Here is a 26,327-nt window from a genome sequence, read left to right as displayed (position 1 = left end):
ACCTGCTGCTGTAGCTCATCCGTTTAAGATTTAAGATGATGCCTGGTGTCTGCTCTGACGTTAGAATCAGTAAATCTGATCATCGCATTTACAAATGATCTGCTTTATAAGCACTTAAAAGAATACTTTAAGCACATTATGCCAAGCTGGGTGTTTGACATTATTTATTTTTATTTTTTTTTCTCCTAAGAGTTTTTGCGGCGCTAGCGGCTCGTATTTTTTCCACAGTAGGCAGACAGGAAGGAGGGGGAGGAGAGGGGGGAAGACATGCGGTAAAGGTCGTCGGGACCGGGAATCGAACCCGCGACGTCCACGTCGAGGACTAAGGCCTCCAAACGTGTTTGACATTATTTCTGATTTTTCTGCAGATTGCAGAGCTGCGAAACTGGCCGATATCGTGTTCATCGTGGATGAGTCGGGAAGCATCACTGTCGAAAACTTCCAGCTGGTGCGTTCCTTCCTGTACTCGATCATCAGCGGCCTGGAGATCAATCCAAACAGAGTCCGAGTGGGGATCGTCTTGTACAACGAGCAACCCACAGCGCAGGTCTACCTCAACACATTCAAGCAGAAAACCGAACTACTGAACTTCATCAAAATCCTGCCTTACCGTGGAGGTGGTACGAGCACAGGGGCTGCCCTGAACTTCACGCGGGAGAATGTCTTCATCACAGAGACAGGGAGCAGGAAGGATAAAGGTGTGGAGCAGGTGGCTGTAGTGATCACCGATGGAGAGTCTCAGGACAATGTGAGCCAGGCAGCAGCTGAGCTTCGGCGTGCCGGAGTCACCATTTACTCCGTGGGAGTCCAAAATGCCAATGAGGATGAGCTGAGACAGATAGCCTCCCACCCTCCACAGAAGCATGTCTTCATAGTGGACAGCTTCGCCAGACTGAAATCGCTGGAAGAGTACCTGCAGAAAACTCTGTGCTACAACATCATCCGCCAGGCGGTGTCAGTCAGCGCAAGAAGATCTGGCATCAGAGAAGGTCCGCAACAGCGTCTCAGAAAATCTGCTGTTAGACTCCAAGCAAAAACAACCTAGAGATATTTGCACTTTGACCAGTTTTCACTAACTTAATGGGAACAAATGTCCTGTTTGTGTTTCCTTCACAGGCTGCGTCCAAACAGATGAAGCTGACATCTTCTTCCTCATCGACCACTCAGGAAGTATTTACCCGTCTGATTTTCAAGACATGAAGAAGTTCATCCTTGAGTTTATCAACATTTTCCGTATTGGACCACAACATATCCGCATAGGAGTCGCAAAATATGCAGATTTGCCAGAACTGGAATTTGATCTGACGACCTATTCGAATCAGGAGACGCTGAAGACAGCGGTGGAGGAAATCGGACAGGAGGGAGGCGGCACAAAGACTGGGAAAGCTCTGGAGTTCATGGGTCCGCTCTTTAAGAGAGCCACGGTGACCCGCGGTCACAAAGTTCCTGAGTACCTGGTGGTCATCACTGATGGAGAGTCTGCAGATAAGGTCAAGGCTCCTGCAGAGGCTCTGAGGGCGCAGGGCGTGATCACCTACGCCATCGGGGTGAAGGACGCTGTTGTGGGAGAACTGGAAGAGATTTCTGGCAACCCAAAGAGGATGTTCTTCGTTAACAATTTTGATGCTCTCAATCCAATCAAGGACGATATTATCACTGACATCTGTACCACAGACGGTAAGCCTACTGGTTTATTCAGGAGATTTGGTGGAAAGTAGACATCCTCCAAAAAAGTTTGGAGAATGTTTAGTAAAAGTTTGTAGGTGGATTTCAGAGGCATGATGAACATTTTTAAGGTTTCTCATCCCATGTCTGTGTCCATTTGTCCACAGTTTGTAAAGATGTACCAGGTGACCTGCTGTTCCTCATCGACAGCTCTGGAAGTATTCACCCAGACGACTACAACAAAATGAAGGACTTCATGAAATCTATCATCAGCACGTCTTTTGTTGGCAGGAATGAGGTTCACATCGGTGTGATGCAGTTCAGCAGCCGCCAGAAGCCTGAGTTCTCCCTCATTGAGCACTTCACCAAAAATGACATGATGGTGGCCGTTGACGGCATGACACAGATGGGCGGAGGAACGAAGACCGGTGCAGCCATCTCAGCGGTGTCGCAGCTCTTCGATCCAGCCAGGGGAGGTCGCCCAGACCTGCCGCAGAGGCTGGTGGTGATTACCGATGGCGAGGCTCAAGACAACGTCAAAGCTCCTGCTGAGGAGCTGAGGGCCAAGAGAGTTCTGGTCTACGCCATTGGAGTGATGAAGGCCAACACCACCCAGCTGCTGGAGATCAGCGGCTCTGCAGAGAGGATGTACGCTGAGAGGGACTTCGATGCTCTGAAGGCTCTGGAGAGACAGCTGTCCCTGGATCTGTGTGATCCAGAGAGAGGTCAGAAAATATTATGTTTCCAGGCTATGAAAGGTGTTCATTTATTTGCTGTATTGTCCCTTCTGTCTCAAGTCGAGTGGACTTGAGGTTGAAGTCCTCTTTAACGGGCCAGTTCAGAACCTCAGCCTCGGCGGAGCCATCCGGCGGGTCATTGTCTTTCTACATCCTTCAGTGAGCTTAAGGTCACAGATGATGGCCAGACAAGTCAAACTTTAGCCTGAGGCAACCCCAGACCATCATACTACCACCACCGTGTCTGACTGTAGCTATGTGATGTTCTGGTTTTGAGATGCTGTTAGTCTTGCACCAGAGCCCAACTATTGCCTCGTAAGTCCACAGAACACTTTAAGGATAGTGACAATAACTTTCTGAGGTTTTCTAGCCCAGTGGTCCCCAACCAATTGGTCCGGTCCGCGCAAGAAATAATGAACTACTTCCAGATCTTTTATTTTGAAAATCCTAAACCGGATTTTACCGGTTACTTGTGCGTCAAAATTGAGCCAACTTGCAGCAGAATGAGTAACAAAACAACATCAGAGTGCAGTGAACCGTCGCTACATCACGGTTCACCTTTCACGGTCTCGCTGCTTCACAGATCGTGCATTGTGTTCTGCATTCTGATTGGCTGAACAGTCTCTCCGCTTCTTCTCTACCTGTGTGTCAACAACGTTGCAGTTTAATATGTACACGTACGTAAAACAGCTTGCCAGATTTAGCATTATCGATGGTGGCATGTCGGTTTATAAGAATCTTTTTGCCCAGAAGAAAAAAGAGCGACGGCAGCTACCGATAACTATGATCTTCTCTCGCAGAAACACACCTGCACCTCGGGCTTTAGAAGAAAATGTATTATGGAGTATTTTATTGTATAATAATTGTGAAAAATAAAGGTTCCTACTTCGCAGATTTCGCTTATCGCGGTTCTTTTTGGAACGTAACGCCGCGAAAAATGAGGGGGTTAGCCCTGACACCCCCGCCCCCGACTCGATACTTACGAACCCCCCCGGCCCCGTCCGCAGCAAAATTGCGAAGGGCTGACCGGTTGGGGACCGCTGGTCTAGCCTACTTCCTGTTGTCAGAAAGGTTCTATTTAGGTGATTTCTGGGCATGACTTGTGAAACTCAGTCATAAAATGTGGTGATTCATGATTCAAAAAGGGGGTGATTACTTTTTCAAATAGGACAAGATTGTTTTTCTTCATCTGACCAGCTTTCCTTTTTCCCTTCCAGACTGCAAGAAGACTGAACAGGCGGACATCATCTTCCTGGTGGACGGCTCCACCAGCATCACCCTGAACAAGTTCAGAAGCATGCAGAAGTTCATGCAGTCCATGGTGAACCAAACCACAGTGGGCAAAGACCTGACTCGCTTTGGCGTCATCCTCTACTCCACCTTCCCCAAATCTGTCTTCACTCTGAGTCAGTACAGCACCAGACAAGAGGTTTTTAAGGCCATAACAGACCTGAGGCCCCCGTTTGGAGACACCTTCACTGGACGGGCCCTGACGTACTCGTTGCAGTTCTTTGGTGTTGAGCACGGGGGGCGGGCGGCGCTGAAGGTGCCTCAGATCCTCATGGTGATCACGGACGGAGATGCTACCGACCGATACAGCCTGGTTGAGCCGTCTGTGGCGCTCAGGAACGCAGGAGTCAACGTGTTCAGTATCGGGGTGGAAGGAGCCAACGTGACCCAGCTGGAGATCATGGCTGGTAATGATCAGTCCAAGGTTTTCTACGTGGACAACTTCAAAGCCCTGGAAACCCTCCACAAGAACATCAGCCAGGTGCTCTGCAACTCCACCAAGCCAGGTGAGACAGTTCCTTTCTCTGACGACTCACCTGACGTTACAGTAAGAACCTGAGCTGCAGCATCCTCCAGCTAATGTGCTAATAGCTCATTAGCTCAGCTTTTATTATTTTTGCTAACTTTAGCGCACTTAGCTTCCCCTAAATTAATTTCACCCGATAAATTCTAGAGCACCGATGTACTTGGTCATTATGTAAACTTTATTCAGCTTCAGTTGAATGAAATGCGGCATCTTTGTTGAAGTTTTGGGTATCGATGGTCAAGAACTCAAGTAATTACACGTCTGTGCTTTAATTTTGAAGTCCTTTCAGTTCTGCTTCCTATCGATATACATTTGCACAAATGATTGGACGGCAGGAGGATTACTGACATAAATACAGTAAAGAAGATGCAGAACTGCACAGTTAGGAGTGTAATTGTACTTGTGACAGTACAATGACAATAAAGTTGAATTCTATTCTATTCTATTCTAATTGCACTTTTGACCCTGTTGGGGGCGATATACTCATGTTGTGTCATTGTGGATATTGAACAAAAATATAAAGCCCCATGTCAAATATAAGAGTTTTATTTGGGTTAATTTGGGTTAACAATATTAAGAAACTCAAGCTACATTTTCAGTATTTACTGATCTTCATGTCGGCATTGATGATGTCGTGGTTCGGCCGTTTGTAGCCGATCGACCTTTGGACATGATAGAGGCTGAGAAATCTGGTTCTGACCCAGTTGGCTTCCCGTAGGCGGTTACAGACAGTCTGAGGTTTGATGCGTCTGTTGTTCAGACCAATAGTCTCATCAGCTGAGTGTCGCTGGTCTGAGCCGATCCTCAGACGGACGAGCCGACGTGGCCGTCTGGTGCTGAGCGGTCAGACGAGGATGAGGAGGATCTGCAGTCTGTTGGAAACCAACTCTTAAAGGGCCGACGGTCCGATAACGGACCATTATCGGACCGTCGGTACGGCGTCCTGCATCCAACATATCAACGGCTCCAACATAACATCTGAGGCTTTATGACTTCTGACATAATGTGACATTTTGGGGCCTTTTATTGTCCAGGCCAAGGATTGTCCAGCTGTTGCTCATTTTGTCTGACCAGCCAGTGGACATGTCCCACAATGCACTGAGTAAAACAACGCTTTCCTCATGCTATTTCCTGTTGTTGCTTCTGCAGTTTGTGAGAAGCAGGAGGCTGACCTGGTTTTCCTCATCGACCAGTCTGGCAGCATCAGCTCCAACGATTACTCCATCATGAAGAACTTCACCATTGAACTGGTGAACAGCTTTAAAGTCGGGGAGGATTTGGTTCGCGTTGGTCTCGCCCAGTTCAGTAGCGACTTCCAGCATGAGTTTTACCTCAACCAGTTCTACCAGGAGAAGGAGGTATCGGCCCACATCTTCAACATGAGGAATAAGGGTGGAGGCACCAACATTGGACTGGCTCTGGACTCCATCACTGAATATTTTGAAGCTTCGAGTGGCTGCCGGAGATCTTCGGGAATCTCACAGAATCTGGTGCTGATCACGGACGGAGATTCACAGGATGAGGTGGAGCAGCCGGCCGATCGTCTCAGAGCTTTGGGGATTGAGATGTTCGCCATCGGCGTTGGCGACGTCCACGACCTGCAGCTGCTGCAGATCACCAAAGACCCCAGGAAGATGTTCACAGTGCAGAACTTTGGCAGCCTGGATGCAATCAAACAGAAGGTAGTGGACACCATCTGCAAGTCCAAACCTTCAACAGACCAACCTGGTGAGTTACAAGTTCAGTCTGAGGCTGTGTTTCATTCTCCATCAGAACCAAACATGAGCTTCGTCTTCCTGCAGACTGCTCCATCGACATCGCCATGGGCTTTGATATCTCTCGGCGAAGCGGCGAGACTTTGGTGAGCGGCCAGAGCAAACTCCAGGCCTTCCTGCCAGAGATCGCCAGCTACGTTTCCTCAGTGCCACGCCTGTGCTGCACCACCAGCTCCATCACCCCCAGCCTGGCCTACCGCCTGGTGGCCAGGGACGGCCGCATCCTGGACGACTTCAAATTTGAGGCCTACAGCGAGGACGTGGTGAGAAAGGTCATGACCTCCAGTCTGAGGGAGCCCACGTTCTTCAACGTGGCCCTGCTGCGGTCCTTCGAGGCGAAGTTCAGGGCCGAGTCCAGAACCGGCGTGAAGGTGAGTCGAAGGCGGCGAGTTTGGGGAAACGGACGCGGTTCTGCTTCAGAACCAGCGTTGGAACGAGATGTTGTGATGATAAAACTTCAGGATAGTCGAAGCTGGACTGGAACATCCAGGGATCAGTGAGGCAAGGCAGGTTTATTTATTTATCCAAACTGGAGGCAGGCTGAAATGAAGCACGTCAAAATATTCACAGCAGAGACTAACAGCATAAACCACGAATGCGGCTATGTCAGAGCTAGTTCCCAGCTTAGCATTTAGCGTTTTTTCCTGATTTGAACTCTTAACTTCCTCTAAGTTAAGTAAGAACCGCTAATTTTCTAGACTGTTCTATAAACTGTCAGTCAAATAAAATTTGACATCTGTGTTGAAGTTTTCAATTCTTACCATAGTTAGCCATTTCTTCCATGCTCTTATTTTGAAATGAGTGTTTACACCACCGGTCTGTTTCCTTTTCTCACATTCTTCCTTTTATTTCTTCCTCAGTAACTTTATTTAAACACAAAACATACTGGAGCAAATGAAAAAAGCATCATAAACATTTAAATTAAATTTAAAATTTAAATTGTTGCTCGAGGGTTGAAGTCTTTAAGAGTTGCTTTAGCATTTAAACTTTATTTTAAGGGTTTTACATAGAGCTCCAAATGACTGAAGATAAAAATATCTGGAAATTAAATTTTGGTTGCAGATGTTTAAGGTTTGAATATTATATTTACCATAAATAATAAAAATATTTGTTTCACTAAAGTCACGTTTCCATCCCAGATAAAACAGCCGAATATTCTTCCATAGCAACAATCTCGAAGCAGGAACTTCTCACGTTCTCCACCTGTGATGGGTAATGATGTTCATTCTCTACCCAGAATGCATTGCTGTAGTTCAACAATAAACAGTTAAAATCTCCTGATGTCCTGCTGCTTTCTGACCAAATCCTGTTGCTAATGACGATAAATTAGCAGCAGAGTTTGTAAAACGTAGCAACTTTAAAACTGAAGCTACAACAGACGTCGGTTCCAAAGAATCACTTCCTGAAGCAACAGGAAGTGGAGCAGTGACAGGTTTGATCTTTTCGAGGGTCATCAATATGTTCTAGCATGTCGTGTCATTGATGGCGTTAGCGCTTTAGCATAGCTAAAGCCAATATCAGTGGAGCTAATTAGCTTCATTAGTAGAATTGAAGTTTTCGGTTAGCTCTTTAGCGTTAGCTTCCACTAAGTGCCATGTTGGTGTTCTGCGTTGGTGGAGCTAGTGTTATGGTTAGCGTTTTAGCGTTAGCTTCCACTAAGTGCCATGTTGGTGTTCTGCGTTGGTGGAGCTAATGTTATGGATAGCGCTTTATGGTTATTGTAACCGGATTCCTAGTTAGCGCTTCCCAACATTTCATGATTCTTTGTTAAAAGGAACCAACAGTTTCTGAACATGTCAGGTTTTCCTGCGGTTTGCTCTGGACCTCCGGGGCCAACATGGTTCCGACCGGACCAGCGGCGTTCCTGGTGAGGAATTCTGATCTAACCTGTGACCATCGTCTTCCACCAGGTGCTGGTGATCTTCTCAGATGGACTCGATGAAGACGTGATTACTCTGGAGAACGAATCTGAGAGGCTGCGGCAGTCGGGTAACACGCTGACCGGGATCGACGCTGGCGTTGCCACGGTAACGCGTATCACACCGCAAGCGGGTAACCTGTGCGTACCTTTGCCGGCAGGGATCAGCGCGCTGCTCGTCGTGGCCCTGGAGGGCGTGCGCAACGCCGCCCAGCTGCAGATGGTGGAGTTCGGCCGAGGGTTCGGATACAAACTTCCTCTGACCATCGGAATGCCGAGCGTCGGGAGCGCCATCCTCAAACAGATCGTAAGCCGTTTCTGTTTCAGAAAATTAGCATCCATGGAACAAACATCATCATTTAGCTTTCCTCTGATCCTGTGAAGTGTTTTTGGAGACGTTCATGTTCACAGGCTGCTCTGGGATTCAGTCAACGCTTTCATCTGTTCTGGGGAAATGAGCCTCTGCTCCAGGCAGACGCTGATAAAGGAGAAATGTTGCTGTTGCTGTCGAACCTGACAGGCTAATCAACCTTCCTCCGTCGTTCCAGCCAACAGCTGCTGCAGCTAATCCACAGGATGAAGGAATCTGCATTATTCTGGCCTCTCATCCACACATGTTTCTAATTCATCAGCGTTACTCCAGCGGACCACAGCTGGATCAAACCTGGACAAATGTTTTCCTTTCCTAGGAAAACCCCCCAGAGACTCATTTACTGCTAAAACATGATGAAGGCTCACCAAGCATCTGCTGGCGGCCGCCCAGCAGCAGAGAGGCCAGTAAACAGAGGCGGCCTGGTGAGCAGAACCGCTCCACCTCTGCAGGGTCTGCAGGTGGAGGTGCCGAATACCAGGATGTGACTCATCAACCTGTCAGGAGGAGGAAGAAAAGGAGGAGGAGGAAGAGGAGGCTCTCTCCAGAGCAACACGAGGAGTCACAGAGGATGGCAGAGAGCATTTCATCATCACTTTGCCTGAAGTAGCCCACGCTCTGCTCAGACCAGAACAGATGAGCGACGCGTCCTGATCAGCTGACTCTGGCTCATATGTATGGTGCACTATTAGGGCCACAATTAAGGCTGATCTCCAGCCAGCAGGGGGCGACATCCATTCTGAAGCTAGCTACTGATTTTAGATGTGGTGACATATCCAGTTTTTAGATGAGCCACAGGTACAAAACCCTGGAATGAAACGGTTTAATCACCTCCTCCTGGTGTGGATCGGTTCTCCAGAACCTTAATGACCTGATTATTCTGTTCAGGTGCAGCAGAGGCTCATCTAAAGGTTTCAGGACTGAGTTCCTCCAGGACTGGAGTTTGAGACCCCTGAAATACATGATACTGCCTTTTTGAATACACTGACATTTTGACAGAATTTACTGTAATCCAGTGAGTCACCAATCATAAACTTGCTGGATTATACAGAGCTGAAGTTGGCTTCTGATTGAGCTAATAGCTAATAGCGAGCTCCGTATAATACAGCAAGTTTATGCTAGGTGTCATGTAGGATTACGGCAGCGTTTCTCAGGTCCGGTCCTCCTGCCTGCATGTTTCCCTGCTGCCACACCTGGATTGAATCTGTGGTGATTAACAGGCTGCAGTTCTTGATGGTATCATTTGGATCAGCGGTTCTGGAGCAGAGGCTCATCTAAAACATGCAGACTGGGGGCCTGAGGACTGGGAAGCACTGGATGATGGTAACCAATATCATACTTGTTGATTGGGCTACGTTTGCTAACTGGCAGTCCAGTCCGGTTTAGTCCGGTCCAGTTTGGTCCAGACTGTTTGCTTCAGGAACGGTTTCCTCACAGACGTCAGAGTTCAGTGGCGTCCATCAGCTGCCTGGAGACGGTTGCCATGCAGTAACTGCTCTGCTGATGGGGGAAACCAGATGCTTCGTTGAGGAATGTGTGAGAAGAAAAACCAAACATCTGGAACGAATCCGCACACTTTCCTGAACATCACAACATCCATTAGAAGTTTCTGTGTCACATGAGAAACATTTCACGTTCTTTGATGTCATGAAATTAAATGAATGAAATGAGTAGAAACATGCTTTTATTTTCACGGCTCGTTTGTTGCTTCCTGTCCCTTCTGCAGGACTCGGTGTCGAACAGGGAGTGCTGCAACGTCATGTGCAAATGTTCAGGACCAGAAGGAGTCCGAGGATCCCGGGGCCGCTTGGGGTCAAAGGTGACTGCGGCGCTGCCGTCTGAACTTCAGGAACATGAAAGCAGATCCCTGCAGAGAAGCAGGACAGATTTCATGCATTCCAGAGAGACATGACTCAAACCTGCAGCTTCATAACAGCAGTTATGAATGTTTGTTTTGTCTTTAGAAGGGCCAGGAGTTTAACATTAATTCAGATTAATTCACTTCAAAAATTTGAAGACAATCTTTTTTTTCCCATGCAAAATTCCTGAGAGGAACTTTTGTATTTGCGTTTCTGGTAGGTCTGTAAATCTGACGCACAGGTAGGCCTGTCACAGTAACTAATGCGGCTGGTCGATAAATCGTTCCTGAAGTTAGTGCGATACACAATAATATTGTTTGGAGACCATTTTAAGCTAATTTAATAATAAATTAGCTTAAAATGTAAGAACACATTCTCAGAGACCAATGAACTCAATTTATTGGTTATTGCGACAGGCTAACCCACAGCTACAGGCGCTACAGCAGCTTCTCTGGGTTAATTCCTGCTTCTGAACCATCTGATTGTTGTGTTCAAGTTGTGCTAAAAACAGTTAGCCTATCAGAAGCTATTCAAGCCTAAGTTAGCATCTCAATGCTAACATGTAGCAGCTAACGCTAATGTTAACATCCACAGTCTAGATTTCTAAAGAAGATCCATGAATGATCGAGAAACTCTGGAAAGATGAACTTTGCTCCACTCTGATGAAGAAGCTGAAGATTAAAAATCTTCAGCTTATTTTTAAGCTGAAAAATAAGCTTAAAAATTAAGCTTATTTAATAAGCTTAACAACATCTTTGTTGTTGATGTTCATCTCAACAACAAAGATTTTGGTTATTTCTTCAATAATTTCACAGTAATTAAACTTTTATTGGCGTCTACTGCTGGTCTTTACATTTTAAAATCGCAACCATCTGGTCTACGCAGCTGTAATGTCTAAAACCACCACCAGAGGGCAGGAGCCATCAGGTTATCAGGCAGTTTCTGGAGCGTCTGACAGCGAGGTGGAGGACCAGCAGAGCCGATTCTCTGGTCTCTGGTTTAGAACGGTTTTATCTGCAGGATAACAAGAGAGCGAGTGTTTGTCCTGAAGGACAATAATCTAGATTATCTGTCTGTAATCTGTGCCGTGTTTGTGCTGCAGGGCGTCCTGGGACAGAATGGTTTCCCAGGTTTCCCGGGAGACGAGGGCAGCGCCGTGAGTCCATCCTTTTTACTCTCACTTCCTGTTTAAGAAATTCTGTCTACTTCCTGTCCCGTTGTCTCCACTTCCTGTTCCGTTGTCTCCACTTCCTGTCCCGTTGTTTCCACTTCCTGTCCCGTTGTCTCCACTTCCTGTCCCGTTGTTTCCACTTCCTGTCCCGTTGTTTCCACTTCCTGTCTCGTTGTCTCCACTTCCTGTCCCGTTGTTTCCACTTCCTGTCCCGTTGTCTCCACTTCCTGTCCCGTTGTTTCCACTTCCTGTCCCGTTGTCTCCACTTCCTGTCCCGTTGTCTCTCTGTCTTTTCCTCGCATGTGACAGTAACGTTTTCCAAAGTGGGATTTAAAATTAAATGATCAATTTTAAATGTGTAATTTGTGTTTTTCTGTCATTATTATAAAATATGAATTAAAATAATTTCAGAAATATTTTTTTGTCTCAGAATAGAAAACCAGGAGAGCATTATTTGTCATGTTCATGTTACAGTTTTCTTATCAAAATAGAGGATATTGGTGGCAACACAGTGCTTCTTAAATAGTGGGGCGCGTCAGAAGCAGGACTTTATTTTATTTTTTTAACAGAACTCAATATATTATAAAGTATGCTATATTATAAAGAGTAGCTTTCAACAGTAAAACATTGGTATGAAAATCAAGACATGACAAATTAAAAATATTCATAGATCTACAACATTCATATGTTTACAGCTTTTTTCTTCATACTCTTGGAAATAATTGTCTTTATTCGTGTTAACTGATAAACCAGCCTCCGGTCACTAGGTGGCAGCAGCGTTCAAACTAATCAACAGGCTCCTGTTCCAGCCAGTAGAAGCAGCTGCTCAGTCCTGCTGTAAACGGATTTACAGTCATAGAGAAGTTTGACAGTGAAAAGAGAAACAGCAGCAGAGCTCAGTAAAGACAGGCTAAACATTTTATTTTTATATACAGGAATACAATCATAATACTACGACAGCCATGTCGTATTAGCAGACTAGTTTAAATATTGGCAGAATAAAGACGTTAAATTAAAAAGCTGAGTGATGTGCAACGTGACCCGCTCAGCCAGTCTGGTTCTTTCTATTAAATAAAAAGTTGTTTAAACAATCGTTTCAAAGTCCTGCGGCTAAAACATTTAGTATTTACTCCTTTATTAAACCAGTACCAACTATAACCTTACAAGACTCTCAGTATTCCGCATTTTAGCTCAGTATGGTGAAAAGTTATAAAATTACGACTTTATTCTCGTCCAACTTTACTTGTATTTAAAACCCAAATGAAAAACTCAGAGCCCGGCTCTTATACTCCATCATGAACAAGTAACTGCAGAAAAGGGCCAGAACACAGACGAAACCTGTCTATTTATTGTTAATGCTAAACGTTAAACACTTTTCATCTCTTCTGATCTGACAAGCTGAAATATAAGCAACAGTGCTGCAAATTTTTCACAATAAATGTTAAAAACTATTTAGTTGCAGGGTTTCAGCCCATCGGCGGTCCGCCAGGTTTTTGTATTAAAACATGTTAAGTTGGCAGGAAATGTAAAAATATTACTGGGTAATTACATGTTACAGTGAAACCATTTTAATCCACAGCTAGTCTTAAAAACAACAAATCAAAACTAGAAAATTTCTGAAGAAATTTAGCCGGGGCCTGCCAAAGTGTGCCCATCGGTTTGGGCCCGGCGTTGTCATGCTAGAAATTAGCATCGATGCTAAAGAACGCTGCAACGTAATCAGTAGCATGTGGAGAATCACAAGAACGTTAAGTAAGGTGGACATGCACCATTCAGTATGATTTAAAATTTTTGTCAAGGCTTTTATTTTGAAATTTTTGTAAAAGTTCATTTCAAAGGGCCAAACTAATCCCATGTGTAACATTGCTTTGGCTGAAAAAGTCAAATAAAGCCAAAAAGAGCAATTACCTAATGTAAAAATATTCAAGGCTTTTATTTTGAAATTTTCAGTATGCTTGATTTCAAAGGGCCAAACTAATCCCATGTGTAACAGTTACTGAGTTAAATCAGTTATATACAGCCCATAGCAGCAAGTAGTTCTAAAGGCCAGTTCTGTCCTGATCTGTTTCAACTGATTCTTCCACCATAGATAGAACTACAGTGATGCGTATTTGTAGTCCTAACCAGCAGCCAATAGCCTCCTGAGTTCCGTTGCTATGGTAAATAAGTTTCTCAGCAAGGTGTGAACTGTGAGTCATACATGCTGGGGGACACAATTCTCTGTTTGAGCCAGCCAGTTTTACTGAAAAAAAGCATTGGAAACAACTCCTTTCTGTTCGGGAACCGTAATACATATTCGAAAAGCGTTTGAAGCGTATCAGAGGCCTATGTGTCTTCTGCTATAGTCCCGAGATTCATATCCGTACCTCACTCAGAGCATTTACAGCGATGAGAGAAAGAAATGGTTTGCCCAGATCTGAAATTGTAGTCAAATACATGGGAGAAAGCCTGAGACAGCCTCAGAAAATCCTGTCGCATGACTTTGCTCTGAAGCACCGTGACAGAAAACCGTATGGTCTAGATAAATTTCGAAAACATTTTACCGGAGCAGACATGCGTATCAATGTCAGGACCGATTTTGATACCAATCGTGCGATATTTGTGGGCGTGATGGCGATTTCAAAATTATTTTGGGGTCAAAAATTCTCTTCATTTCTCACTCTAGCGGAGCTGCAATCAGTAAGACTCACACTCTAATTTTAGGAAAAATGAAAAACTTTGGGTCGCTTAGAGACAAATTGTGGACAAACCGTAATTGGTATCGACGAGCCGTCTTCACTTTCAAAGAGATCACAGACGTATCTACAAAATGAAATTTGAATGGCATTTCTATGTGAATTCGTGACGACACAGAAAATCCTCAAAAATAGGGTATTTCTAGGATTTTTCCCATTGACTTATAATGGGGTTTTTGAGATGAATATCAATTATTTTCACTTCTGTTTAATCCAAATGAAGTCAGCGGCTCCATGAGGCCCCCAGGGCTTCAGGGGCCATAAATGCTGATATTTTAGCACAGATACATAAATGTAACATTTATTTATTGAGATGATCAAAGCTGCTAAATTTGATTTAATGGTCTCAGTATAAATTAAAAGATTTTAAATTGTTTAACATTTAAATTTAAGATTTTAAGGAGCTGGCAAGTTTACTTTGTAAAAGTTCAAAGAACAATATTCATAGTTGGATTGTTTTGTTACCATAGCAACAATCTGATACTGTGAGTTTAAACTTTGAGTTTACACCATTCATAAATAAATTTTAGTAAGCTACAATTACATTTGACTGCTCTGTCAATTAAACTGGACCCGCTATCCCAGACTTCACTAAATCCATCAGCATCAGAGGTGCTGATGGTTTTAGCAGCAAGAGGGGCCCCTAGGTCAGATTCTGCCCCAGGCCCCATGCAGCCTTGGACCGGCCCTGCAGGATGAGTTAAATCTGCTGCACTGATGATGAGCAACAAACTGAGATTTAATTTAATGCTGCTAATGTGGCTTTAGTAGCTCTAACATTTTGTGTTTGTTCAGTTTTTAATAAGAGCCACAGAAACTGCTTTGGTTGCTGAAGTTTAAGAGTTTTTCAGATCTCTGCGCGCATTAACTCTGACTAAATATACAAATCATTAATATGGTTTGATGCTTCGTGTAACCGGAAAAATAATAATAAACTAATATAAAACCAGCGTGGAGGTTAGCGCTGGTTCGTTAACCGCTAACGCTCCGACCAACCGGGACACAGACATGAACTTTACAGGGCAGACAGCGCCACACGCTGGGCAGCGAGTTGAGATGGAAACGCCCAACATCATTCTTTGTTCACAAATATAAATCATTCTCAGCGCTCCATCAACGTTCCTCTGAAAGCCACTAGAAGTTATTCCTGCGGTTCACATAGAGCTGCACAACTTACACTGGGGGAAACTCTGCGTTGAGGAAACTAAACTGAAGAAGCTGATAGTATCCAAAGCTTATACTTGTAAAACGTTTTACTATATTAAGACTAAAAATGTAAATCCCAGTGAATCATTTACACTTTTTTCCTTTTCAATCCGAGTCTTTCTTAAATATTAGTGATTCACTTGATAAACTGATTTTGGAAATTATTTTGAGGTTTAGGACAATAAAACTGGTTTTGATAATAGAATGCTGGAGCCAGTGGTTTGTACAGATAAATTATGAAATATGAACAGGGTAGGGTTAGGGTAACCCTAAGGGCACGAAAAAATGATGATCCCAGGGGTGTGGCAGAAAATAGTTGAGAAACCAGAACAGATAAAAACTCATGAACAGCTAAAGTCAGAACTGATGACTCAGCGTTTACGCTAAATGAATTTAATCATTACAGAAAAAAAGGATTTTTTTACATATTTAGTGGCTTCAGGTTGGTAAACGGTTTCCAGCCAGAAGCTGTTTGGGCCGGAAACGTTTTGGAACCCAAACATTCCTGCCAGCCCAGCAGGGACTGAACCCCTCCAGAACCAGCAGAACCTCAGGGTTCTGCTGGTTCCTCCATGCTGCCTGTTCTGACCCGTTCTGTCTCTGCAGGGCGAGCGCGGCGCTCCCGGACCCAGCGGACCTCCGGGCGTCCAGGGCTGCCCCGGACTCAGAGGACAGAAGGTAGAAGCCAGCTCTGACCCGGTTTCTGGGCTCTGACCCGGTTTCTGGGCTCTGACCCGGTCTCTGGGCTCTGACCCGGTCTCTGGGCTCTGACCCGGTCTCTGGGCTCTGACCCGGTCTCTGGGCTCTGACCCGGTCCGGTCTGTATGACTCCTTGCTGCCTGTGTTGCTCTAACGGCTGCGTGTGTTGCAGGGCGGGCGCGGCCTGCGCGGGAACCGGGTGAGTGACGCTCAGCCGCTGGACGGCGGGATGTTTGGACCGACGGTCCAGTCCGGACAACGTTTGACTGTGATTCTCTGTGGCTGCAGGGGGAAGACGGAGAGGACGGGCTGAACGGGATCAATGGGGAACAGGTACCAGCACCCCGCAGCATCGGCGCCTCGGGTTCTGCGGTTCTGGTGGATCCTCAGAGCAGATCCGGTCCAATAGCAGTAGAGATCCTGGGACCAAAACCAGCATTTCTAAAGCTACACAGCTAGCTCTAAGCTAGCTAAATGTTTGCTAACCAGTTAGCTCGCTAGTTAAATATTTGGTGTGAAGCTAAATTAGTAGTTGCCTGAGTGAGCTACATATCTGCTAAATATTTAATGCAGTTATCTGGCTAGCTAAATGTGGCTAGCTAAATGTGGCTAGCTAAATGTTATGCAGCTACATTTTTCTCTGTGAGCTAGTTTAACATAAATATGTAGCTTGGAGCTAAATAGTTAGCTTGTTAGCTTAATATTCATCTTGTGAAGTAAATATTTATTTAGATATTGTGACATTAATGAATGAATTAAATAAATGTTACGAGGCGTGAAAGATCCCAGTCGGTTCCGCCGACTGATCCCGGATCCGCTCGGGTTCTGTTCAGTTTCTGGAAATGATCTGGTAGCTGATTGGACGGATTTCTGTTTCCGTTTCCAGGGAGAAACGGGAAAAGATGGAGCTGGAGGAGAGAGAGGACATCCAGGAAACCCGGTACCTGAACCCATTCATTCATTCATTCATTCATTCATTCATTCGTTCGTTCATTCGTTCGTTCGTTCGTTCATTCGTTCGTTCGTTCATGTTTGCTCATTCATGTATTCATTCGTTCATTCTTCAGCTCCTCCAGGTTCAGATGTTTCAGTTTATTCACTTAGACTTCAGAAAGCAGGAAAACAGTTCTGGTTCTGACCCAGCCTGGACGCTCTGACCTTTGACCTTTTCCTCCTCAGGGCATCCCTGGAATCAGAGGGGAGCGTGGGCTGGAAGGACAGCGAGGACTCAGAGGAGACCCGGTGAGTCCAGCAGAGGTTGCAATGATCACACTGCAGGTGACCTTTGACCTCCTCCTCAAACCCAACTCGGCTCCAAACGTCCAATCAGAAGGCAGAGGAGGTGATGATGTCAGAGCAGGTCCAGGATGATGATTCCTCTAAATGTGAAACAGAAACATCAGGATAAACTCACCTGGATAGAAAAACAGGAAGATTCCTCTGGATCTGGTTTCTGCTCCAGAACTGGATCCATTTCCTTAAATTACCTTAAATCATATGACAACTTCCTGTAGGGGAAGAAGCGTTAGCATTAGCATTAGCAGTGGAGCTCATAGACATGGAGCGGGCCGGCCCATTGCTGCGATACGTCACAGCGTCCGCCATATTGAACTTCACAAAGTGCAGGTCTACTAAGTATTTCTAGTTAATTCTTGTCATTGACACATTTTCTCTCACACACTGATATATTTGGTAATCATAGAAATGACTAAAGTCAGAGTTTCTAACTTTTGATGTGATTATTTAATTATTTTGGGGGATTTTTGAATAAAGAGCACAATGTTTTAATTTGTTACAAATGATTCTGATAGTTTTTATATTGACATTGATGAACAAACACACTTTTACAGTGTTTTATTAAAGAACATATTTATATGATTTCATAATTTAATGTACATTCAACATTTCAAGATATGAAGAAAAATTGATTTCCTTTTATTTTTTTATATTTTACTGTAAAAACAATAAACTTTGATAAATCAATTATTGTCCAACATTAGCTACATATGTTTTCTTCTGGAAAAAAAAATCATTTATTACAGTTTGATATGCCAACTTTGGACAGCATAGACAGAAAAATGGAACAGAGGAAATTATTTTGATTTCATCACATAAGTTGTCTTAATACATTAAAACTTCAGATTGAGATATTTCTCTTAAAAAGACACAAAAAGTGAAAGAATAAAAGTGTGCAATAAAACACAAATGTATGTATTTATATTATACTGGGAACACTGGCCACTGGTTCAGTCTACTGGTCACACTGGGAGAAGTCCAGTGAGTTCTGAGACGTCCTGGTACTCGGGCTAAAGCCCAGGATAAAAGAGAAATGATCCAAAAGTGTAATAGAAAATACATCTATTTTTCCTTCCCATTCAGAATAAACCTATATTTTCATCATGTTGTTTTCTGACTCGTAGCATCTTTATAGCTAAAGATGGCGGCGTTGTGAAGCTGAGCTGTGAAACAGAAGAACAGCAGCTCCAGCTCTGACCCTGACTGACCTTTCCTCTCTAAATCCCCTGGTCTTTAATGCACTTCCTCTCTAACAGCGGTTTCTCATCAGCTCTCTCTCATTAAAACAATATAAAAACGGTAGCTACGCTAACAATCAGTGGTCACTTCGGGCCAATTTAGCTACATAGGAAATATTTCTCTGTTGTTTAGAAGCTAGATTCTGTAATTCTGCTCTTTCATTCTTACCTGTGGAAGGTAAAGCCAATGAATCCAGTTTGTTTTGTAAAAGGGTTTAAATAAGTCAGAACAGCTCAGGACTTGGAGCTCCGATCGCTCTGCTGCCACACACAACATGGCGGCGACGTAACGCAGGACTCAGCGCTCAATGAGGCGTCGACGTATTCATGTCTATGGTGGATATGCTAACTGCTAGCATGCTTAAGCTAGTTCTTTCTTCTTTAAAAAAAATGTATCCAAAAAAATGGCCGCCTAACGTACATCACTCACAGATATTAGCACACGCTCAAGTTTGAATGTTCTGAATCCAGAAGGTCAAAGGTCATATCAACGCAGGTTCATATGTGACCCTGATTTAATAAAATCCGTCCAGCTCCGTCATATGGAACGCCTGGAATGTCGAGAAGCGGAATTAAAACAGTTTTTCTTCTTCAGATTCCTAAAGCAACATCTGTTCATGTTTCTGTTCTCACTCCAAACCTCGGTGTGTTTCAGGGCGAGCCGGGCGGCGACAACACGGCTCCTGGACCCAAAGGAGAGGCCGGATACCCAGGATTACCGGTAACACACACTAGGGAGCAGCTTCCTCCAGGTGAGTCACCTGAGCAGAGAGGATCAGCCAATCAGGCGAGGCGCAGAGCAAACCTTAAATCAGATCCAGTTTGTTCCAGTTTCTTTCTGCAGAAACTTTAATAAATGAAAGTTACAGACGGATGGAGAGAACCGACGACAAAATGACTCCATCCTCTGGTCACTGCTCAGGTTCAGCCTGGAGGCTTTCAGGTGGAACCTGGAGAGGAAGTCGGTTGTGGTTCTGGTTCTGGTTCTGCTGTGTCCGGTCTCTGACCCGTTTGTGACCCCACAGGGTGCTCCAGGAGAGGACGGACCGCTAGGAGAGCCCGGCATCATGGGAAACCCGGTCAGTTCCGTGTTTACCTCCACGTTTGGTTCTGCTGAGCAGCTCGGCGGTTCTGGTTCTGATCCAAACAGTTTCTGCTCCACAGAGAAACCGAATTCATCGGATCAGAACCAGATCTGGGTTTAGTTTCAGTTACTAATGCAGAATATTTCAGCAGATCAAAGAGTTTCACATAAACATCAAACATTAAACCAACAATAGATCTGATCAACTGATCAGTTTTTATTATCAACACTGATCAATGGATTTTATCTATTGATCAGTTTTCATTAGTAATAATCAAACCAGCTTTAATCAGATGCTGGTCGTCAGCTTCTGATGATGATGGTGATGATGATGATGATGATGATGATGATGGTGACCTTCTTCCTCTCTGCTGGTCAGGGTCAGGACGGGAGGCGAGGGAATCCAGGTCAGAAGGTCAGAACTTTCCTGGTTCTGTTGGTTCTGTTGGTTCTGTTCCCACCTGGAACCTTTTTAACCGTTTCTGTTCCTGCAGGGCTCGACCGGACCGTCCGGTTCTCCAGGTCCAAACGGACCTCCAGGTGCTGCCGGGCCCCAGGTGAGAGCCGAATCGAGCTGCAGTTGTCTGGACCATGGTGGTTCTGTATCTTGGTGGTTCTGGACGGTGCCAGGCTGAGTGACGGCGTTCTGTCTGTCTCGTGTCCCTGCAGGGGCCCCGCGGCGTCCAGGGCCCGACCGGATCCAGAGGAGTGCCGGGCCTGACTGGACCTCAGGTCAGCTGGAACATTTTCTCTCACCTTCATCTGGAAGGAGCTAACGTAGCTAAGCTAAGATTTAGCTTAGCTACGTTAGCTCACTTTGAAGACATCCAGCACTTAGCTTCCCCTAGATTAGCACAAGCTAACGCGCTAATTTATTCTGCTGCTCCATAAACATTCAGGGAAAAAGTTTTATTGGTACCAGAATCCTTCAAGTAGCTGAACATTTATATTCATGCTCTTATTTTGAAGTGGCAGGTCCGTTTCCTGTTGTTTTCTGTTCCAAATAAAAAGTCAGATATGCAACATTTCCACGAACAAACAACCAGCAGTGTTTATTAAATAAATATAAGAAATAAATTATTGTTTTCAGAGCCTCACATTCCGTCATGGAAGAAAAGATGGCTGAATTTAGCACTTTAGCATTAGCGTGGTCTAAACACCATATTGGTATAGCACATTAGCTTCTGCTAATTATTGTGTTGGTGTAGTGCATTAGCATCAGCAGAAATACTGCTTATGATTAGCGTAGCTCACGCTGTAGTTAGCAGTGGGCAACAAAAAAACAAGTTTGTTTTTTTATTTAACCCCAAACACAGAAACATGAATTTCTGTGTTGCCATAACCAGGGTTTCCGTCCCCAGGTTGGAGTAGTAAAGAGTAACTAAAGGTAGTCAAAGGTACGTAAATATCAACCAATCACCAATCTCTAAAAATTGAGGAAATCAGCACGAAATTGTGTTGGTAGCAAAAATATTGTAGACAGTAAAAGTATTAAATGAAACTGTGGGATTCCTGTTTAAACCCAGCGGATCGTGTGAGCAGACCCGGTTCTGTTTATATTTGTTGTTTTCTGCTGACGGATCTTCCTGCGTGTTCCTGCTGTGTTTGTGTTAATGATGAACATGCAGGTCGTGTTTATGTCTGACCTCCGTCGTTCAGTCCTGGAGGTAAACACGGATCTGCAGCTTTGGTTTATTTATTAGCTGCATGTGTTTTACATCCCGACTTTAAGAAGCAGCTGCAGATCTTAGCAATCAGGTCGCCATGCCGACCACTGACGGAGGCTGTCATATGAACAGCGGCCAGCAGGGGGCAGAAGCTTCTGCATCGGGCGGTTCCTGCAGCAGCCGACCCGAAGGCAGCCCTGAATCTCCGACCTGAACAGAACCAGAACCACGGCTCTCTGGCGCTTTCAGTCCAGCTGTCTGGATTCTGCTCGGCTGCATATGGATCAGGAAGGAGCATCACCAGGACCGGAGGTCGGGTCGGGTCCGGTCCGGTCCGGTCCGGTCCGGTCCGGTCCGGTCCCCGCTTGGGGCCGCCAGACGGCAACTGTGGGGTCGAATTTCAGATTCATCATTGTTTTATTTACGTTTAATCAGTTGAGCTTTACTGCCACCTAGTGGACACTGTTCATCATGTTCAACGACTTAAATGACCTTTTAAATATTACGGAGTAATAATTCATTATTTCAGTGTCCTTTGATTAATTGTACAAGCTAAGCTACATTGTTAGCTAAGAGACATTTGTAGCAGTTTAGTATCTTTTTATGGATTATTGATTTATATTTCCTCTCAATTTATTTCAGGTTCACAAACAAAATGGAAGTCAGATGAAAAACTAGAAATATGATTTTAATCTGGTGAAACTCAGGAATCTGATCAGAAAAAGAAACTGATCGGCTGATCAATCAGATTATTGGGTTTTATTGATCAGAGTTTGACATCATTGATTGTCTAGATAAAAACTGAAGTTTCTGATCGTTTCTAATATTTTCACTTTCATCAAATTTATTTCTGTTGCTGATGAAAACGTCAGAGGAGGAAATCCTGAAACGAATAATCCCAGAACAAAACGGCTCGGTTTAAACATTTCAGACTCTGTGATGCGTTCAGGGACGCTCCGACCTCAGAGCGCCGCCTGCCCTGACTCTGTTGCCGTGGTTACCTGCAGGGCGCGGCGGGGCCGATGGGAGAGACCGGGCCGGCGGGGCGGAGCGGAGCAGTCGGACCCAAGGTGAGCGACGGCCTTCTCTGGTTCTGGCCATGTTCTGGTCAGACCCGGGTCGGGTCAGAAGTAACCCAGGTGTTGTGTTCAGGGCCAACCGGGAGATCCAGGAGGTCCTGGAGTTCCAGGACCGCAGGGACCCAGAGGAGCTCCGGTATGACACAGCAGGTTGTGGTTGTGGTTGTGGTTCTGGTTCTGACGGGTCAGCGCTCTGTTTCAGGGTCAGGACGGCAGAGACGGGATCGGACCTCCGGGACCCGGCGGTGCCAAGGTAAAGCCGATCTCAGGATGCTCTGCTGTCCTCTGAGTTTCTGCGTTTTGATTGGCTGTCTGTGTCTGAACAGGGAGATCCTGGTTTCCCCGGTTACCCCGGCCTGACGGTGAGTCGTTTCCATGGAAACCAGGTCAGATTGACCCGGAGTACGCTGTAATCTGGTCCTGAGGTTAAAACCTCCGTCTGCTGGTGGAGACGGCCCGCTGAACGGTTCTGGTACCAAACCGGCTGCTCTGAGCGTTTCCACTGGGATTCTAACCAGCGACCAGGCAGCAGAACCGGGCCGTATGGACCAGAACCGCCCTGATACCTACGGAGAGAAATTTCATCCAAAATTTTTGCAAGGAGAATTTTTCTAAAATTGATATTTAAAAAAAAATAGTATTGTTTTGATAGTAATTTAGAAAATCTGATCAATAATTGAACCGACAGCTGCAGCTTCAGAACTCTTCTTCGTTGGTTTTTAAACGCAGCGTTTCCCTCAGAGCATCATCAGCCTGGTGGGCTGCCAGGCTTTACTTACCGGTTCCGGTCGGTTCTGGCTTGCTTATTCTCCAGCTGCTGTGCTGATCCTGTCAGTCGGGTCCAAACAGAACCGTCCGGTCCGGTCCAGTCGTGATGAATGGCTGTTTGCTCCGAGTCGAAGCTTTTATTTTCTCTCAGTTCCTGCAGCCGCCACTTCCTGTCAACAAACGCGTCTCTTCCTGCAGGGCGAGGACGGGCTGCAGGGGACCAAGGGAGAGCCGGGTCGCAAGGGGAACCGAGGCCGAGCGGTGAGTTCTAGCCCGGTTGGACTTCAGAACCGGCCGGGTGTGTGTGACTCCGGCGTGTGTGTTTGGGTTCCTGCAGGGGAGCGGGGGCCGGACCGGAGTGCCGGGAACGCCGGGAGAGCCGGGACATTCCGGACACAGGGTGAGTGACCCGGAAGAACCGGGTCCAAATGGACGAGATGAAAACATGAGGGATGGATGAATGAAGTGGTGATTCTCTCTGCAGGGATCCAGAGGACCGCCTGGGTTTTCTTCTCTGTCTGTAAGTTTACCTGAGAAAGTCTCACCTGTCCAGATCTGCAGCTGCTCACCTGTCTGTCTGTCTGTCTGTCTGTCTGTCTGTCTCTGTCTGTCTGTCAGGAGTGTCAGCTGGTCACCTACATCCAGGACAACTGTGGTGAGTTCAGAACCTGCAGAACCTGCAGAACCTGCAGCTGGTCTCTGACCCGTGTCTCCTCTCCTCACAGCGTGTTCCTTTGGTACGTATCCACACCAACCCGGACGGCGGCGCGGCGGCCCAGTCGCCTCAACATTTGATCCAGAGTTTGTCGATTCGGAGGAAGTGCTCAGTGTGGTTGCATCATTCGTGCTGCATGTTCACGTCTGTCAGCCAACAGACGAAGAAGTAGAAGAAGAAGAAGAGGAAGAGGAAGACAGCTCCTGAATAATAAGGATCTCTGATCACGAGAACCAAACCTTCATGGTGAGCCGTTACTTTCTTCTTCCTTGGTTTCCAGGTGACGCCGGCTGCCCGGCCTTCCCCACCGAGCTGGTCTTTGGCCTGGACATGTCCGACGGCGTGACGCCGGCCGCCTTCGAGAGGCAGCGCTCCGCCCTGCTGTCGCTGCTGGACGACATCGACGTGGCGGAGAGCAACTGTCCGCGAGGCGCTCGCGTCGCCGTGGTGGGATTCAGCAGCTACACCAAGTACCTGATCCGCTTCCAGGACTACCGGCAGAAGGCCCAGCTGAGGGAGGCGGTGCAGAACGTCGCCTTGGAGAGGACGTCCAACAAGCCGCAGCTCGGCGCCGCCATGCGCTTCGTGGGTCACAACGTCTTCAAGCGCGTGCGGGCCGGAACGCTGCTGAGGAAGGTGGCGGTTTTCTTTTCCGCCGGCCGCTCGGAGGACGTCGACGACGTTCTGACGGCGGTCATGGAGTACCGCGCCTTGAACATTGTTTCAGCCGTCATTTCTCTGACCAGAGCTCCTGGGATCCGGAACGCCATGGAGGTGAGGCTCAGCGCCCGGCGACCCGCTGCAGTGCTGACCCGACACAGTCCGTTCTGATCACGTTACCTGTTGAAGGGAGGTAACGATGTATCAGACGAAGTGATCTGATCTGTTTTCTGGCAGGTGGACGATTCGGGCAACTCCATGTTCACCCTGTTGACCAGGCAGGACAACATGGCCGCCGAGCTGAACAAGATCAGGAGCTGTGCAATCTGCTACGGTAAAGATCACATTCTGGTCTCTTTCCTTTGCTGGTTCAAGCAAACCTGTGAAGCTCCTGATCCAGAGATTCATCGGGTCACACCAGAACCGGACCGGACCGAGACTTTTCCAGCTCCCATCTGATTCTACATCTGGTTTTCTGCTCCGTCCCTGCAGACCCCTGCAGACGCTCCTCAGAATGCTCCTTCATCCTGGACCCGCCGGCCCCCCTGCAGGCCGAACTGGACCTGGCTCTGGTTCTGGACGGCTCCAGGGAGGTCCAGGCGGACCAGTACGCCGGCGCTCAACTGCTGCTGGCCTCTGTGGTGGAGCAGCTGGCCGTCAGCGCTCAGCCCCGCCGGCCCGGTGCCCAGGCCCGGGTGGCGGCGCTGCAGGGCGACATGCTGGAGTTCGGCCCGCAGACCTACCAGAACCGGGACGGGATGAAGACCCACCTGCAGACGGCGCGGCAGCGGAGCGGCTCCTCGGCGCTGGACCTGACGCTGGACTTGGCCCTGAAGGAGGCGCTGCCGCCGCAGGCCGGCCAGCCACGCAGGAAGAGGGCGCTGCTGGCCGTGGTGGCGGCTCGGACGGCCCGGCGGGACGGCGCCGCGCTGCGCCGTGCCGCCCTCAGGGCCCGCTGCGACGGCGTGGCCGTGTTCGTGGTGGCGGTGGGCGGACGCTACGACCGAACGCAGGTGGAGGAGCTGGCCGGCCTCCCGGTCCGGCAGCACCTGGTCCACGTCGGCCGGCTGCAGGCCGAGGAGCGCGGCTACGTCCTGCGCTTCTTCAGGGTCTTCCTGTCCGCCCTCAACAGTAAGAGCCCAGCTGGAAACTCGGCGCTGCTGCAGCAGTAACCGGGGCTTAACCTCACTTCCATCAATGTGTTGCAGAGGGACTCGTCGGGTCTCCTCCCGCTTCTGCCAACTGTCAAGATCTGGCCGGTCCGGAAGGAGGACAAACCACCTTCACAGAGTGAGAACCTGCAGAAACACCGACTGTCACCAGGATTTAGTCCTTTCCTCTCAGCGTCTTTAGTTTGGTCTGTTTCCTCAGCCTGTCCTAGTCAAAGCTGAGAGTCGCCTCCTGATGTTCAGAAATCATTTCACACTGACAATCAGCTGAACTGCTGATTGGTCCAGAGGGAGTTGGTCGACCAATCAGCTCCCAGAAACCCCACAGATAGGACAGAGAGTTTCACCTCCTTGTTGCAGAACAGCGGACCGCCTCGTCCCGGCTCCCTGTGGCTGCCGGTGCTGACCCCACCTGTTGCTGCTGTCTGCAGGGCGGCAGCCGACGCCGGGCAGCAGGGGTTCCAGGAGCAGACCGGCGGACAGACCCAGATGGACCTGCTGGACGTCATCCTGACTCCGGGCAGAGGAGACAGTCAGGCGGTGGAGCTGGGAGCAGACCTGACCGGTAGGACACACAGTCCGGTCCAAACCTTTAGTACCGGGACAGTACCAGTACACGAGTAAACCTGCAGCTGTTGGCGCCCAGATTCAGTCGCTGCTGCAGATCAGACTGACCTCCTCTTCTGGACAGGAGACTATC

The 26,327-nt window shown here is 47.0% G+C and overlaps 1 protein-coding gene across 4 annotated transcripts in view; it reads left to right on the top strand.

Moving 5' to 3' along the window:
• col6a6 (collagen type VI alpha 6 chain) overlaps positions 1-26,327 on the top strand; it is a 43,394-nt gene that overhangs the window by 13,657 nt on the left and 3,410 nt on the right. For all 4 annotated transcript variants that reach the window (XM_023330448.1, XM_023330450.1, XM_023330449.1 and 1 more), the window contains 34 exons: positions 369-989; positions 1,117-1,677; positions 1,833-2,390; positions 3,620-4,198; positions 5,368-5,946; positions 6,021-6,364; positions 7,904-7,982; positions 8,073-8,218; positions 10,008-10,100; positions 11,243-11,296; positions 15,859-15,930; positions 16,124-16,150; positions 16,240-16,284; positions 16,838-16,891; positions 17,131-17,193; positions 19,141-19,206; positions 19,511-19,564; positions 19,949-19,984; positions 20,064-20,126; positions 20,239-20,301; positions 22,244-22,306; positions 22,389-22,451; positions 22,518-22,568; positions 22,642-22,677; positions 23,282-23,344; positions 23,421-23,483; positions 23,568-23,603; positions 23,702-23,738; positions 23,809-23,820; positions 24,079-24,572; positions 24,696-24,792; positions 24,951-25,589; positions 25,667-25,748; positions 26,059-26,192. In XM_023330448.1, coding sequence (XP_023186216.1) covers positions 369-989; positions 1,117-1,677; positions 1,833-2,390; positions 3,620-4,198; positions 5,368-5,946; positions 6,021-6,364; positions 7,904-7,982; positions 8,073-8,218; positions 10,008-10,100; positions 11,243-11,296; positions 15,859-15,930; positions 16,124-16,150; positions 16,240-16,284; positions 16,838-16,891; positions 17,131-17,193; positions 19,141-19,206; positions 19,511-19,564; positions 19,949-19,984; positions 20,064-20,126; positions 20,239-20,301; positions 22,244-22,306; positions 22,389-22,451; positions 22,518-22,568; positions 22,642-22,677; positions 23,282-23,344; positions 23,421-23,483; positions 23,568-23,603; positions 23,702-23,738; positions 23,809-23,820; positions 24,079-24,572; positions 24,696-24,792; positions 24,951-25,589; positions 25,667-25,748; positions 26,059-26,192 — 6,027 coding nt within the window. The remainder of the gene's footprint in view (positions 1-368; positions 990-1,116; positions 1,678-1,832; positions 2,391-3,619; positions 4,199-5,367; positions 5,947-6,020; positions 6,365-7,903; positions 7,983-8,072; positions 8,219-10,007; positions 10,101-11,242; positions 11,297-15,858; positions 15,931-16,123; positions 16,151-16,239; positions 16,285-16,837; positions 16,892-17,130; positions 17,194-19,140; positions 19,207-19,510; positions 19,565-19,948; positions 19,985-20,063; positions 20,127-20,238; positions 20,302-22,243; positions 22,307-22,388; positions 22,452-22,517; positions 22,569-22,641; positions 22,678-23,281; positions 23,345-23,420; positions 23,484-23,567; positions 23,604-23,701; positions 23,739-23,808; positions 23,821-24,078; positions 24,573-24,695; positions 24,793-24,950; positions 25,590-25,666; positions 25,749-26,058; positions 26,193-26,327) is intronic.

This window comes from Xiphophorus maculatus, chromosome 3 (assembly GCF_002775205.1).
Source record: "Xiphophorus maculatus strain JP 163 A chromosome 3, X_maculatus-5.0-male, whole genome shotgun sequence".
In the NCBI taxonomy this organism is placed as follows: domain Eukaryota; kingdom Metazoa; phylum Chordata; class Actinopteri; order Cyprinodontiformes; family Poeciliidae; genus Xiphophorus; species Xiphophorus maculatus.
The sequence above is the reverse complement of the archived record's forward strand: the minus strand, read 5'-3'. Positions and strand labels throughout refer to the sequence as shown.